This window comes from Astatotilapia calliptera, chromosome 12 (assembly GCF_964374335.1).
Source record: "Astatotilapia calliptera chromosome 12, fAstCal68.1, whole genome shotgun sequence".
In the NCBI taxonomy this organism is placed as follows: Eukaryota; Metazoa; Chordata; class Actinopteri; order Cichliformes; family Cichlidae; genus Astatotilapia; species Astatotilapia calliptera.
This window is the reverse complement of record NC_137433.1, coordinates 17,378,925-17,393,044: the sequence shown is the minus strand read 5'-3', so window position 1 is coordinate 17,393,044 and position 14,120 is coordinate 17,378,925. Positions and strand designations below refer to the sequence as shown.

General features: G+C 40.4%; 1 protein-coding gene across 1 annotated transcript in view; it reads right to left on the bottom strand.

Moving 5' to 3' along the window:
- Window positions 1-5,640: 5,640 nt before the first annotated feature.
- The window catches only part of adgrv1 (adhesion G protein-coupled receptor V1), a 123,864-nt gene continuing 115,384 nt past the window's right edge, over window positions 5,641-14,120 (bottom strand). The window contains exons 92-94 of the mRNA XM_080309073.1: window positions 12,854-13,039; window positions 9,456-9,633; window positions 5,641-6,081 (exon numbers count right to left, since the gene is read on the bottom strand). Coding sequence (XP_080165199.1) covers window positions 5,963-6,081; window positions 9,456-9,633; window positions 12,854-13,039 — 483 coding nt within the window. The 3' untranslated portion in view covers window positions 5,641-5,962. The remainder of the gene's footprint in view (window positions 6,082-9,455; window positions 9,634-12,853; window positions 13,040-14,120) is intronic.

Below are 14,120 nucleotides of genomic sequence, written 5' to 3'. Positions count from 1 at the left end.
GTTACAAAACTGCCAGCCATATAACAGGAAGCATACTGTCTCAATATTGTAAAAAAATTACTTCAGATGTTTTCTTGTGGGTTGAGATATATCAGTAAGCTTGTACTTATCTGTATATACAATTTGACTTGCCTGACACCACTTCCCTCAGAGCTGCTGCCCTGGGCGCTTCCCATACATGCCAAATTGGAGCCAAAACTTTAAAGAATCACAAACAGACTGCTTGGTATGGTCGAGACGTGCTAGATTAATTTATTATCAGTCAAATACAGTTCTTGTCAGCCTTTTAGCTTGTTAGCTCATCGATTTTACTCCTGATTCCTTCTCCCTGCTGGCTTTTAAGATACTCACTGCAGAATTTTGGTGAGGCAATTACACAACTTTTAGGTACAGTTAGAGTTATCCATCCATCACTATTATGTCAGCAAACTGAGTAAAGCATTTCATAACGTTTCATTACAAGTTTCATGTATCCAAGAGCTTAATGTTGTGTCTAGAAGATAAAGATTGATAGTGATTTTGTTGCCATATCTTCTGATGTTGATGTGGGCTGTGCTCTGTGGCTTGCTAATATTTGAAATGATTAAATACTCTAAGTTTTTAAAAAAAAAATCCTTCGAAACGAATCTACAAAACATTGCCACTGAATCCTTTTATTGTAATGTACTGCAAATCTTATATAAAGGCAGTCTATTTACTTCAAGACTCGGCTGGAGAAAGTCTTCACCCAGGCGCCCAAGAATAAACACATACTCAAAGTTTTCAATCTCTGTGACACTGCTGGCACGGATGAGGCCACCGGATATCCTCCAGGAGCGGTTGATGATGTCAGAAACACCAGCGCCATGGTGTTGAGTGCCATGTAATTGACGGTACATGACAAGATGGTTTAAGTCACTTCGGCTTGTTGATGAACAGAAAGAGAATCATGTTCTGATCTCATTAAGGAAAAGGTCATTATTTTCCATCCTGCAAGCGTGCACGCATCCATGCGAACTGATGCAAGTGCTTGTTTGACTCCTATCCTCATTGAGCTCATTGTCCGTTTCCTCCCACGGACACGTGCTGAGATGGATAGATAGTTTAAACATATGCAAACACGTGTGCTACAAGATCAGCGTGTCCTCAAGAGACGTGTTTGCGTTCAGCCTTGTGTGACTAACCGTGTGTCTTCTCTCCTTAAATGCAACTTTCTGTCGATGAGAAACTTCCGCTGACTCTGTTCTCTCCTTGTTTATCCTCTGTGGTGTGTTTCAGGGAAGGCTGACAGGAGCATGGGGAATGTGGTGGGAGAACAAGCCCCATGTGCGTAATACACAGATTCACACATGATTAGTAACGACATAAATCATCTGCAGCTGAACTCGTCTGGATTTTGAGGTTAGCGATGCAGGCAGTTGTGCTGGCTCTGCGTCTTTTCTGCCGAAAACTGAAAAAGGGTCTGAGTTGAATCTTTTAGATCCTCTTATTATGAAGAGAAAACTTATGTTAACCCATCTGCTTCTTAACTTGATCCCATGTTGACTGCCTCACCTCTATAATCAACTTGCACAACTTTCAAATTACCTCTAAGCGAGTTATTGATTATCCAACAGACATCACTGTTGATCGAATTACACCTAAGACACAATATCTTAGGGATGCTTACAGCGATTAGATGTAATCTGACACTTGCACAGTTGTGGTAGACACTTTAATTACCCTGTGGAATATGAGTTTTCCCTGCATGAACCTTAAATAATGACACAGCAGGTCATTTTAAGGGTAAAACCGGTGGCACAGGTCGACTTTGTGTGTTTTTTACTCCTCCACCGACTTCTCCTTTCACTCTCCCCACACACTCCCCAGAACAGAGAATCTACTGTGAGGCTTTACTGTATGGGTGGGACTGGGTCATTATCCTATTGGAGTCTGATCTCAGGTGTTGCATGTACCAGTAAAATGTCAGACTCGATTATTCTCACCTGAACACCATACTTGTTCAGAGACCACAAAAGTGAGGAAACACGCGATGACGTTGACGTTTATCGTGTAGAGAAAAGAACAAAGAAAAGAGGTTAAAAACTGAAAGATCATGTTTCAGAAGCTTAAACCCTTCTCACTGAAATTAAAGATTACTGTTATTCCTAAGGACCATTGCCATAACAAACGTTCGTCATTCAGAGCATACAAATACACACCACGCCATGTCCTATTGTCTGGTGATATAACTGTCTTTTCTTCAGAAGGATATTGTGATATAGACTGTAGACAAAGGATGAATACACTCACTCTGATGTCGCTCACTGGTTTGTGGAGTTGCATTTACGCAGCTTCATGAAGTCACCAGCAATTTTTTTTTTTACACACAGAATTGACCATATTTAGAGGATGGGGTGGGGTGGTTAGCAGGTAAAGCTCACAAGCCTGTTTAGCGAGGTGGATCCATACACTGCATCACATAGACACGCATGCCTGCTGATTAGTGCTAACAAATTCAAGAATTTCACTCACTATTACTGGGTTACAGATAAGTGTGTCAAGTGTTGGCAGGAGGGATCCTTGTTTTCACGTTGTGTGTGCCAAATTCTGATCGTACCTGAATGCTGCTTCAGAAATTGAGAAGGATATAAAACATTGTAATTCATACTAAAGTTGAATTAACTATCAATTTACCATTTAATAAAGTTGATTACAAAGCATCATCCAAAACTTCCTCAATTCCTCACGTACAAGGTCTCGAATAACGAGACAACATCTTATCTCAAAGCTCTCATAGTACCATACCAGCCCAATAGAGCTCTTTGCTGTCAGAGTGCTGGCTTGCCTGTGGTTCCTACAGTATTTAAAAGTAGAATGGGAGGCAGAGCCTTCAGGTTTCAGGTCCCGCTTCAGTGGAATCAGCTCCCAGTTTGGATTCAGGAGACAGACACCTTCTCTACTCTTAAGATTAGGCTGAAAACTTTCCTTTTTACTCTATGTGTTTATACACCTCTCTGCATTTAATCATTAATTATTTTTCAACTCTGGGTTTCTTCTACAGTGTGTCTTTAGCCCTGTCTCCCTCCCATCAGGCCCAATCAAATGGCGCCTTTCCCTGAGGCTGGTTGTGCCAGAGGTTTCTGCCAGTTAACAGGGAGTTTCTCCTTCCCACTGTCACCAAGTGTTTGCTTATAGGGCGTTGTCTGATTTTTGGGGTCTTCTTTGTAATTTTGTCTATTATTGTAGGGTCTTTACCTTGCAATATAAAGCACCTTGAAGTTGTTGTGATTTAGCACTATATACATAAAACTGAATCTGAATCTGCATTAACTGTATTAAAAATACAATAGGAACCAATAGGTGCCAACACCAAAAACATTGCCAGTAGGTCCAGTTCAGTGACACATTAGCTGCCTGCTTCTTCCACCTGTCACTTTAAGTGGTCACACTGTTTAAACTTTAAGCCCTGGGTGAGTTATACAGTTGCATATCCCTGTACAGTTCTGCTGAAGATTTATAAACCATTTTCCCCTCTGCTATGCTGTAAACATGTGTAATGCATCTATATGTTATGTTAACATGGGAACTTGCCAACAGACTCACTTTCAGAGCAAGCCTCATGTGGCCATGTGTGGAATTGCAATTTTCTGCTGCCAGTGGCTTCATTTTCCAGTGCAGGAAATTACCGATTGGTACCGTGAAAGGCAGTTTTCTCCAGTTGTGACAGACCTTCCTTTGAGGATGCAGTGACTCACTGAGAGCTAAAGTCCCGATTCACCACTGGGGCATACATAGAGACAGACTGCAAGCGATCTGTGAATCAGCTGTTGCCTAGTTATCTGCTATCTAAAGACCAGAGGCTCAGGGGTGAGAAGAGACCAAGGACTCCAACATAAACATGTTTGTCTGCAGTCTGGCTGGTGGGTTGGGACATCATGCTTTCTGCTGTGGCTGTTTAATTACTTCCCACCCCCCAGTTAAGCTCTGCTCATCTAATCTCAGACTCTGTGAAGCAGGCTTCTGGCAGCAAACTTATTACTTTTTATGGGGCACCAAATCAGCGCCTTACGAATCTGAAAATGTCTTGAGACATCCTGTGCTCAGGAACAAGCAACTCCACACTAACACATTTAATCAGCCTGAGCCTGAGCTACGGTTTTATGTCTAAAATCAGCACATGTAATCATATATTTAAAAATACTACAAAATATGCTATGTGCACTGGGACTGGAGTTACATCAGTTAGTATTTGTTGTAGCCTCCATAGCCCTAACATGCTCTTTCATGTTTTGCTCACACTCCACCTCTCCAAGTATCACGAAATGTGGTAATCTTTGCATCTCTCTTGATGTTGCTAACAGGCAAACAATGCAGCTTACAGGACATATAATGGAAATATGTCATGTCAAATGTAAGCCAGGCAGCAATAATGCATGAATGGGTTGCATGTTAGACGCTTCCCTTAGAAGGGGGGGAAACAATAAAACAGGCCGAAGGAAATGTAGATGACAATTAAAAGTTAACGGCACTATTACAGACTCAGCTGCTGCGGGAGAAAGCGATCCCCCAGAGCCGCTGCCATTAAACTGCAGAGTACAATTTTGTTAAATGAAGCAATGACTTTTTTGCTCATTACAACGTGTTCCTTCAAATCCCACGAGTAAAGCCTCTCACTAATGTGAGAGGATCAATCTAAAGCACACGCCATGGGAAGAAAAGCAAAAAACTGAAAAAGCAATCAATAACAAAAATATTGTCTTTCAAGTGAAAGCGTCTGAGAAAACTTTTCCACCCATCATTATTGGAAACATTTGTTCAATTCTTCTCCCTCTGGGTCAAAATGCCACGGGGTTTCCAGCCATGCCATCTCGCTCCAACAAGGAAAGCTGTACCAGCAGATATCATTTATAGATACCACAGTCGCTTCCTGAATAAGGTAAACTATTTCATCAACACCAAGCTATCAGTTACTGTCAGGGTGGGACTTTATCTGGGAAGCTCATTAAGGTCAAAAGATGCACACTTCTTATTGCTGAAGCTCTCCTCTTATCAGCTGGGATCATGGCCACAATCAAGCTCCACCCATCCTGGAAGTTGTAATGAAGAAGGTGGATTGATGATTGTCACATTGTTCAAAATCCAAGCGTGTCTGCTGTCTCTTCTTTGTTTCCTCTTGCGAATCTCACACTTGTCCACTCCTATTTTGCAGTAACAGTAACAGTCTGTTGTGCTGCCAACTTCCAAGAGGTAGGTTTAAACGTTGGGCTGATGAAGGAAAAGGCAGAGCAAAGGTCAGGTAGATGACGGTTTCCAAGAAGTTGCCTGAATGTGGAGTATGTCTTTGTAGATTTACACTCACTGACTCTTTAGGGAGTATAGTTCGCACATTAGATTCAAATGTGACTGAATAGCTTGCATAGCTCAACCGTTACTGTGGATATTTGCTGCCTCATATTTTCACACACTCATTCTTCACTCAGTGCAGATACAAGCAGATCTCCCGAAGGTGTGGGATGAGTTTGTGAAATTCCTGCAGGGAGTTACATAATGACACAAATCCTTCCTTGTGAGAGTGTGACCTCTGGGACCCCATAGTGAAAGACCCGCTCACTGGTAGCAAGCTGTCTCTTAGTGTTAAGTTATGAGACGTAAAAATGAAATCAGAACATGCAAATACAATTCATGTGGTACATTATTTATTGACAAAGTTACACAATCTACATTCTCTATCTTTGCCTAGGTCTCTACAGAAAAACAAAACAAAACAAAATATACATTCAGAAACAAGAGCGTTTAAAAAATTAATTTAGTAAAACATTTATTCGTATTTGTGAACACTAGTACAGTAAAAATCCCATACAGTATCAAACATCTATATGAAAACCATCTATTCAAAAACTGTTTTAGTGCAAAGGATTTTACAATATAAAAATACTGTCTTGTAATCTTTATTTGTGATATGAAAAATAGAGGGACGTGGGATCTGTGTGAGGTGTGAAGGTTAGAGGTGTGTGTCGGCGATGGGGATACGCCGAAGCTCAACTATCTGGGAGTTGGTTACGCTCCCTCCGTCGTGGCTTCCTGGTATGGACTCGTTATCGCTGACATTAAGGCCGGTCCCTAAAAAGAAACAAAAAAACATTGCATTTTTATCAAAAATATGATACGTTGTATTTTTTTATACATTCTATTCTGCAGTATATTCACGTGCATTTTTCTTCTTATAGCACTTAGTAAGTTGGACCACCTAATACCCACTATAATCAGTCCTTATAGAGCAAATGATCTATTTTGCTCTATTATGAAATCATCCCTGCATGTCATGAACTCTGGGATATCAAGTCTGATCAGTCATGGTAATGAGACATGAAGGGAACAGGCTAACATGCTTGGACTGGAGGCAGGTAGAGAAACAAAATAATTCATTATATGTTAATGGGTAAACCACGTAACTGCATGTTGGTAAAACATAATCAAAAATATGTTAAACACATGCTTTTTAAAAATGCAAAACTGGACTTGTTTTTTATAAACGCTTGGGCTGCTACAGATTTTATCTGAATAAAAACATCATCAGACTTGTTCTTTTGTGCTTTGGTGACTTCTGGATGCTTTCAGCTTGACATACTTGAGAAGAGTTGGATAATGAGCGCCAACGTTGCTGGATTTGCACTGAAAGTCACCCAGCGATGATTGCAAAATAAGATCCTTCAAACCTCCATCCTATGCCGTGTTAATGATCAGCTCTAAGTTGTACAAAACAGCACCGGGCGCAGGTGCCGAGATAAGAGCGTGCACCTCGATATGTGCTTAATGGTTCACGATCAAACAAAGTGCGAAGACCCAGATTACTGCAATACTTGCTGACCCCTGTCAGCTGGAACCCTATTATGTAATTATAATAGGAAAATTATCTTTATTGCTGACTGAGTGCTTGAGATTAGCCCAGGTTATAAGTTCAGCACGGCTGGTACGAGCAAAGAGAAGGTCAGGGGAAGTATGAAATGAAAGAGTGTCCTTTGTGACTGGTGGAGCAAAAAATGATAATTTAATGACAGAGTTGAGATGTAAACAGATAACATCAGCGCAGTATCGAGTTTCACGAAAACATCTTTTAACAGAAGTTTCAGATTTACGCTTCATTTTGCACACAGCAAAGATCAACTACAGGAACTTTTATTTACCTTTATTTTCTTGAGGCCATGCCAAAGATCTGGATAGAGCCAAACACTTTGACTTAATTAAACCTTGCAAACTTCCCTCCTTACCACGCTGAATAATATGAGAGATTACTTCATAGCGCTGAGTTTGCTGTGGGGACCAATAAATTCCCTGGCATGTCTCTTGCATCCCGGAGGTTATTCAAAGTCAAACATCACAACAAATCAGGACAGCAGGTACTCTTCGAGAAACAGAGAGAGTGAAATGGAGAGTGACAGAGACACAGTGGCTCTGCTTCACCCTGTCACCACACAAACAATAAGAGGATAAGAACCTCTCTCTCTGTCTAAGTTTTTAACTTTCACATAAATGCATCTATCAACATGCCTGCTGTTAATTTGACTCTCCACAGCTACAAGTTTTGCTTTTAAGGGGTTTCTTCAGTATAGTGGAGCCTGGTGTGGTTTTCGAGACTGAAAAGTCAGGTATTGTATGACCCAAACAGAACAAGCTTTCTCACAAAGTCAGATAAAGCTGCAGGACTGTAGCTTGCAATGCCGTGAAAGCTGCCAAAAGCCTGGCTTGTTGAAGAACTGTTAATGATTACTGTACTTCCTCTGAAAACTATTTCTCTTTCCCTGAACCCCAAGAGATTACCTGTGAAATTCAGTGTGACCTGCCACAGTCCCATTAACTTTGGAGTCTTATCAGGTTGGTCTATCTCGACTATGTATTTCTTATCCCTTCCAGAGTAATCGCAATTTTAGAGGACCAGCCTCTTATTCTTTCCATGACGTGACACCAAAGCTGTGAGAGATATTCTTGCTGCTGCAATAGTTAGCTGCTCATCAAGAGTCCTCGTTATAGGTTGGGAATAACAATGACTGACGATGAGCTGAAACAGTAGGTTTTTTACCCGTTAAATGGGTAACATTAACCTAGTTTGCTGACATATTGGCATCCCATTTTGTAATGTCTTTTATATTACTGAGATTTAACACTAGCGGCTGACTGCATGATGTACAGGTAAGACTTACAAAAGCATCTAATACAATATTAACTATACAAATACTCTTTTGTATGTTTCAGGCACGACTTTCAGACTGTCTGCAGTGGATGACCTTGATTTCAGACGTGTGGAAACGGCTCATTCGGACACTGTGAAGCAAAGTCTCAATGATTTGAATAGTGTCTGTGTGTTTACATGAGCTGGTTGTGTATTGATGAGCAGGCTAGGCCCTCGGTTCATTAAACATGGATGGCAATAGAGGAAAAATGACAGCTGAGAGACTTAAGGTCAACAAATGAATGACAAAGCAGAAGTGATACTGCTGGATTAATGGATGCATTAGGCACTGTTAGATGCTTTATGTATGTACAGGGTATAATAATCACAAACACATGCACACACATATATACACACAGACACTCAAACACACCACACACACTGTGGCATTTAATCACAGGCTGATTTTTATCATCTCTCGTTCTCTGTTATCGTTCAATCTAAATTTTAGGAAGTCATAACATCTTTTTCTGCTTTTAGGCTACGGTCACACTCGGGGAAAGAAATGATTGGCTACTGTTGCACAACCAAAATTACAGCGACTGTGTGCAATCAACTTCTGATCTCTATGCTTTTGAAATGGTTGCTTCAAAGATGTGGACCAGGTCTGAGTATGCTTGCAGTCAGACGCCATCTCCAAACTGACTTTGATGCATCAAGATGGTGATAAAACAGGGATATAATGGCAATAAGGTGGAGTCAGACTGCTATCAGTTTTAGACTAAACTGGGTCAAACTGGGTCAATCTGTTTTTGAAAAAAACAAACAAACATCAGAACATCAGAAATGCAATGCTGAACCGGGCCCAGAGCTGGACTTAGGCAGAATCTACGCATCAGGTGTGACTCTGTCAGCCACAGACTGGACCAAATGTAAACAGATGGTAATTTCTAATTTATAAACTTATAAACACATAGATGTAAGCAACTGCAGGTTGGGGGTGCTGCATGCTTGGCCTCTGGCAAACCAGTTGCTAGAGCTACCTGCAAGCACTCCCGGACATCAAAAAACTGGATCCAATCACTTCCCAGCCATTAATTTTATCCTGGTCACACAGAGGCTGTTGTCCTGTTTTTACTGTCTGACTGAGACCTACCACACAACTGGTGAAATTGGATTTATTTCTCAAGCATACTGTGTTTGTCCTTTTATGTCAAAATATTTAGTGCAGCAAAAACACCCAAAGGAATATTCAGTATCAAATTGTGTTTCTGACACTTGCTTCCTGTGTAATCTGTTGAAAGGTATGTAGTATAGTTCTCCTCACCTGTTTTTAAGGCAAATATGAGGTCGTCAAACTCCTGTGAATCCTCATCTGCAGTGACCAGGTTGGTGTTGATGAAGCCTCCCTCGGTGGTGTACGTCTCCATCACAGGACTGGGCTTAAACACACTGCTGGGCTGAATGCTAGGCCGCAGTGACGTTCGCTCCCAGTCTGCTGAAACCTGATAGATAAATGTGTATTTAAATAGACAAGCCAAAAAATCACCAAATATAACATAGAGTCCAAATAAGTCGGGATGCTGTGAAAATGCAAATAAAAACAGAAAGAAATAATTAGAAATTCTCAGAAATGGATATTTTATTCTTACTAAACATATTAAATGTTTAAACTGAGAAACTGTACAATTGGGTGATTTTTGAACACACACATAAAAACAACAACCTAACTGAGGAGACCAGTAGCTGGACCTTTGAGAGAGGAGTGTTGTCCCACTCTTGCTGCTCAACAGTCCTGGATCTATTTTGTCACAGTTTTCCTTTTATTGGTGAAAGGTTTGGACTGCAGGCAGGCAAGTTCAGCACCTGCACTCTTCTACTATGAAGCCACGTTGTAATACAGTGCACACACTAATACAGTGTACTACAATGCAGTTTAGCATTGTCTTGGTGAAATAGGGCTAACGTGAACATCTGGATGGAAGCATTAAAACCTGTATATACCTTTCAGCATTGTTGGTGCTTTTCTAGATACAAATGCCAAATCCATAGGCAATGCTGCATCCCAATACCATCAGAGAAGCAGAGTTTCCAGTGGGTGTTGACAAAAAGCCGGATGGTTCCTCTCCTCTTTAGTCTGGAGGATGCAGTGTCCGTGTTTTCCCAAAAGAATTTCCATTCGTCCGACCATTTGTTTTCCATGTTGCCTCAGTCCATTTTAAATGAGTTTTAGCCCAGACAAGAGGACACCATTTCTAGATCATGCTCACATATTCTTCTTTATGATAGAGTTTTAACCTGCATTTGTGAATGGCACAGTGAACTGTGTTCACAGAAAATGATTAGTGGAACCGTTCCTGAGCCCAGGGCAGGGATTGCAGGGATTTCCATGACAGAATAAAACCTTTTTTTTTAATGAAGTGTTGCCCGAGGGCCCAAAAATCACAGGAATCCAGTATTGATTTTTGGCCTTTTCTCTCATGGACAGAAATTCCTCCAGATTGATGATGAGACATCAACATCTTTTTCAGCAATTACCTGCAATACCTTAACCCTCAGGCGTTGCAAATTTTCAAAAGTTAAAAACTAACAACCTGATTACCCCACATACATATTTTATGAGCTTTTTTTACTCAGAAGTACCACTGCAGGACTTGGTTGTGCATTAGCAACTAAAACTTAATTTGAGCCTGAGAGGGTTAAACAGCTTTTTTTTTGCAGATTGGTGAACATCTGCCCGTCTTTAATTCTGAGAAACTCTGCCTCTCTAAGATGCTCCTTTTATACCCAGTCATTTCACAGACCTGTGGTCAGTTAACCTTATTAGCTGCAAATTGTTCCTCCAGGTGTTTCTGTTTAGTACCACTTACATTTCCAGGTTTTTGTAGCGCCTATCTCATCTTTGAAGATATATTCCTGCAATCAAAGTCAAGTCGAGCTAATATTATGCCTAAAATGATACATTTTCTCAGTTTTCTAAGTTTGATATGGTTTCCGTAGTGTTTTGTGAATAAAATATGGGTTTATGAAAGTTTATGAGCTGTAAAAAAAACATGAATCTTTAATGTAACAAACACAAAAAAAAAAACCAAAACCAGGATAAACTGAGGTCAAACATATGCAAACAGTAATCATGACTGTGATGAATGTGGGTTATGTAGAGTGCATGGTGTCAAAGCACCCCAAAGAATTAAAGTCATCCCACAGGGTCAGAGTGGGTGCAAGGGGTGAAAGTGAGGTCAGTGTAGAGTTTCTTACTGAATCATACTAACGGCTATACAAATGGCATCTTGTCTGTGTATATAGAGGGTTTTTTCAAGATGAATGTCCGTGCATTAACACAACAAATCACAGAAGTTACTAGAAAGAACAAAAGAAATGCAAAAGAGAGGAACCAGAAGATATCTCTTTTATTTTGACCTCAAGAACCAGATTATTCCATTATCTCATCGTGTTTTCTGTTGTATTAATTCATTATGAATGTCTCATCTGTTCATGGACGTGCATAAACGTGGGTACGTGTTGTACAAGCTTCTCAGGCTTGCTGTTACCAGTACAGAGTGTACGGGTGAGGTGAATTAAGCACCACCAGGCACTTCAAATCTGTCACATCCACTTTGGAGGGCTGTAGTGATTAGATGAGGCCAATATGCTAGTCACCACCTGCAATATGTGTTCTTATACTTGTTACCTACTTTTTTCCCTTTTCTAATTTCCTTTCAAGCGGTCCATTTCTCTCAGACACACACACACAAAATCCAGAATCTACCCCTAGTGCTGCTTTTCTCAGGGGTCTCTAACTGCACCTTTCTTTCTTGGGCTGTAACCAAATCTTTAAGAGGCGAGAGTGTGCTCTCATGAATAAAACAAGATTACCGGATTCCTACGTGTGGAGAGAGAGATCGAGAGAGCGAAAGGGAGGGTGGATTTCCCAGGGGAAAAGAAGCCCCCCCCCCCACAACACCGACCCGCCACCCTTGTTTTTTTTTTCTCTGTCCTTCCTTCACACCAGCTCAGTCCTTATAGGGTATTCTCCAGAGTACGACTGGCAGAATTAGTGTAGCAGTGTGTTTGCGTAAAGCATGTTTTCTGTGCTTGCAAGCAATGCGCAAGTCTAACAGAAGGGTCACAAAACCACAAAACAAGTTGATGGGGCTGTTAGCAGGAGAATCAGTCTGAAAAATCTAAGTGAATCAGTATGAATGTGCTAGAAATGTAAACTAGACAACGGCGAACGTGCAAACGAGCCGTGGGAAACAGAGTTAAAGAAGAATAAGCAGAAATAAGTTTAGTCTTAAAAACTAAATTTCACAGTAGTTTGACACAGAAATTCCTCAAAACAAATGATTACTCTATCATGTAATCCATGGTTGTGACTATGGTTTCTTCTCGTCATCACCACATCTGCCATTCAAATGCAAGATTTCTACACATTTCTAACAAACTCAACCACAAACTGTAATGGATGGGTGGTCAGAATGGGAGTTAAAGTCATCATCAGACCTCAACAGTCTGGATGGGGAACAAAATCTTTTCTTTTCATGCCTGAAATGAGGATTTCTTAATCAGTAAGTCAAATACAAATGTGAAAAGTCCAGGCATCAGAGATTAGGCAACACATGCACGATAACTGCTGTAAATCTGTGTAACCAACTATTCCCATATGTCAGCCTTTGATTGCATAAGCGTGTCAATGTGATGACAATGTAAGCTCTGTATGTGTACCTCTTCCATGGCACTGATGAGATTTTGAGTTGATTTGCTGATGTCGCCTCCCACAGGGGTGGGTCCCATTCCCTGGTACATAGAATCCGGCCTATCCTGTCCACTCATCTCAACTGTGTAACTTGCTTTAGTTGGCCAACACAGCTGGTTGTGCATGATGAAGTACACAGCAAACACATACAAGCCCTGTAGAGAAAGCAGTGGGGAGAAAAATTCAACATTAGGAATAAGTTATGGCTCTGCTCTTCAGTATGATTAATCTGAAATCTGTAATACTGCCGGCTCAATCAATCTGCAGTGGCAGGCTTGGAGGGTAAAAGAACCAAACGATCCAAAAAAGTGCGTCACAAATTCATTAGACCACCTATCATAAAAGCAAAAAGACATAAATATTTTAGAAATCTGTCAAAAGATAAAAAATTATATAGCTATTCCTTAAACCCATTTTCTAAGAACACTTACAACATACTCATCAAACAAACCTAATTTTCTATTCAAGAATTCAAGTAAATAACTGTACTTTTGGAGCTTAATTAAAAATAATAATGTGCTTTACTATTCTTTTCCAACTGTTTTGTAAAATAATAAAATTATGAATGAATAATAAAATTAAATAGATTTTAGCATAAAAATATTGTTTGGATTAAAGAGCTTGCACATAACTAGTGGATTAACCATTACCAGAACTGTTGATTTAGATCAGCTGTGGCTTAAACCTCACACTCAGTGGTAGTCTAATAGATTTGTTAAGCTCTGTACATATTACATAAACATATGTGATATTAAATAATACTATACTCATTATTATTTTTGTGCAGCGTGTTGCTGTTGCATTCCGAATTAAACTTCTTTCACTTCTTTCAGCATGATTACTGAAGCATTACTTCACCACTGGGGCAGTGACATCATTGGCATACTGGTATTTCTGCCTCCTCCACTTCTTCATCATTACCATTATCTGCTTGGTCAACAGCACCAGGATGCGAATTACCCCAAAACACCAGGGCGTCAAATACCATGAATCCAGCCCATATTTCACAACACCCATCATCGGGCGATGATGGCAGCCACAGACAGAGACGGAACACACAAGAGCGCAAACCACAAGCGTGTGTGAATACAGGCCAACACGGACCTATTAAAGACGTTTACACATGGGGAGAGAAAGTAAGTTTTTGGACAACACGGAAGAAAATAATGAATATAGTAATAAAATATGTTTAGGCAAAACCTGACGGACTGATTGTTTCATTGATAAAACCAAATG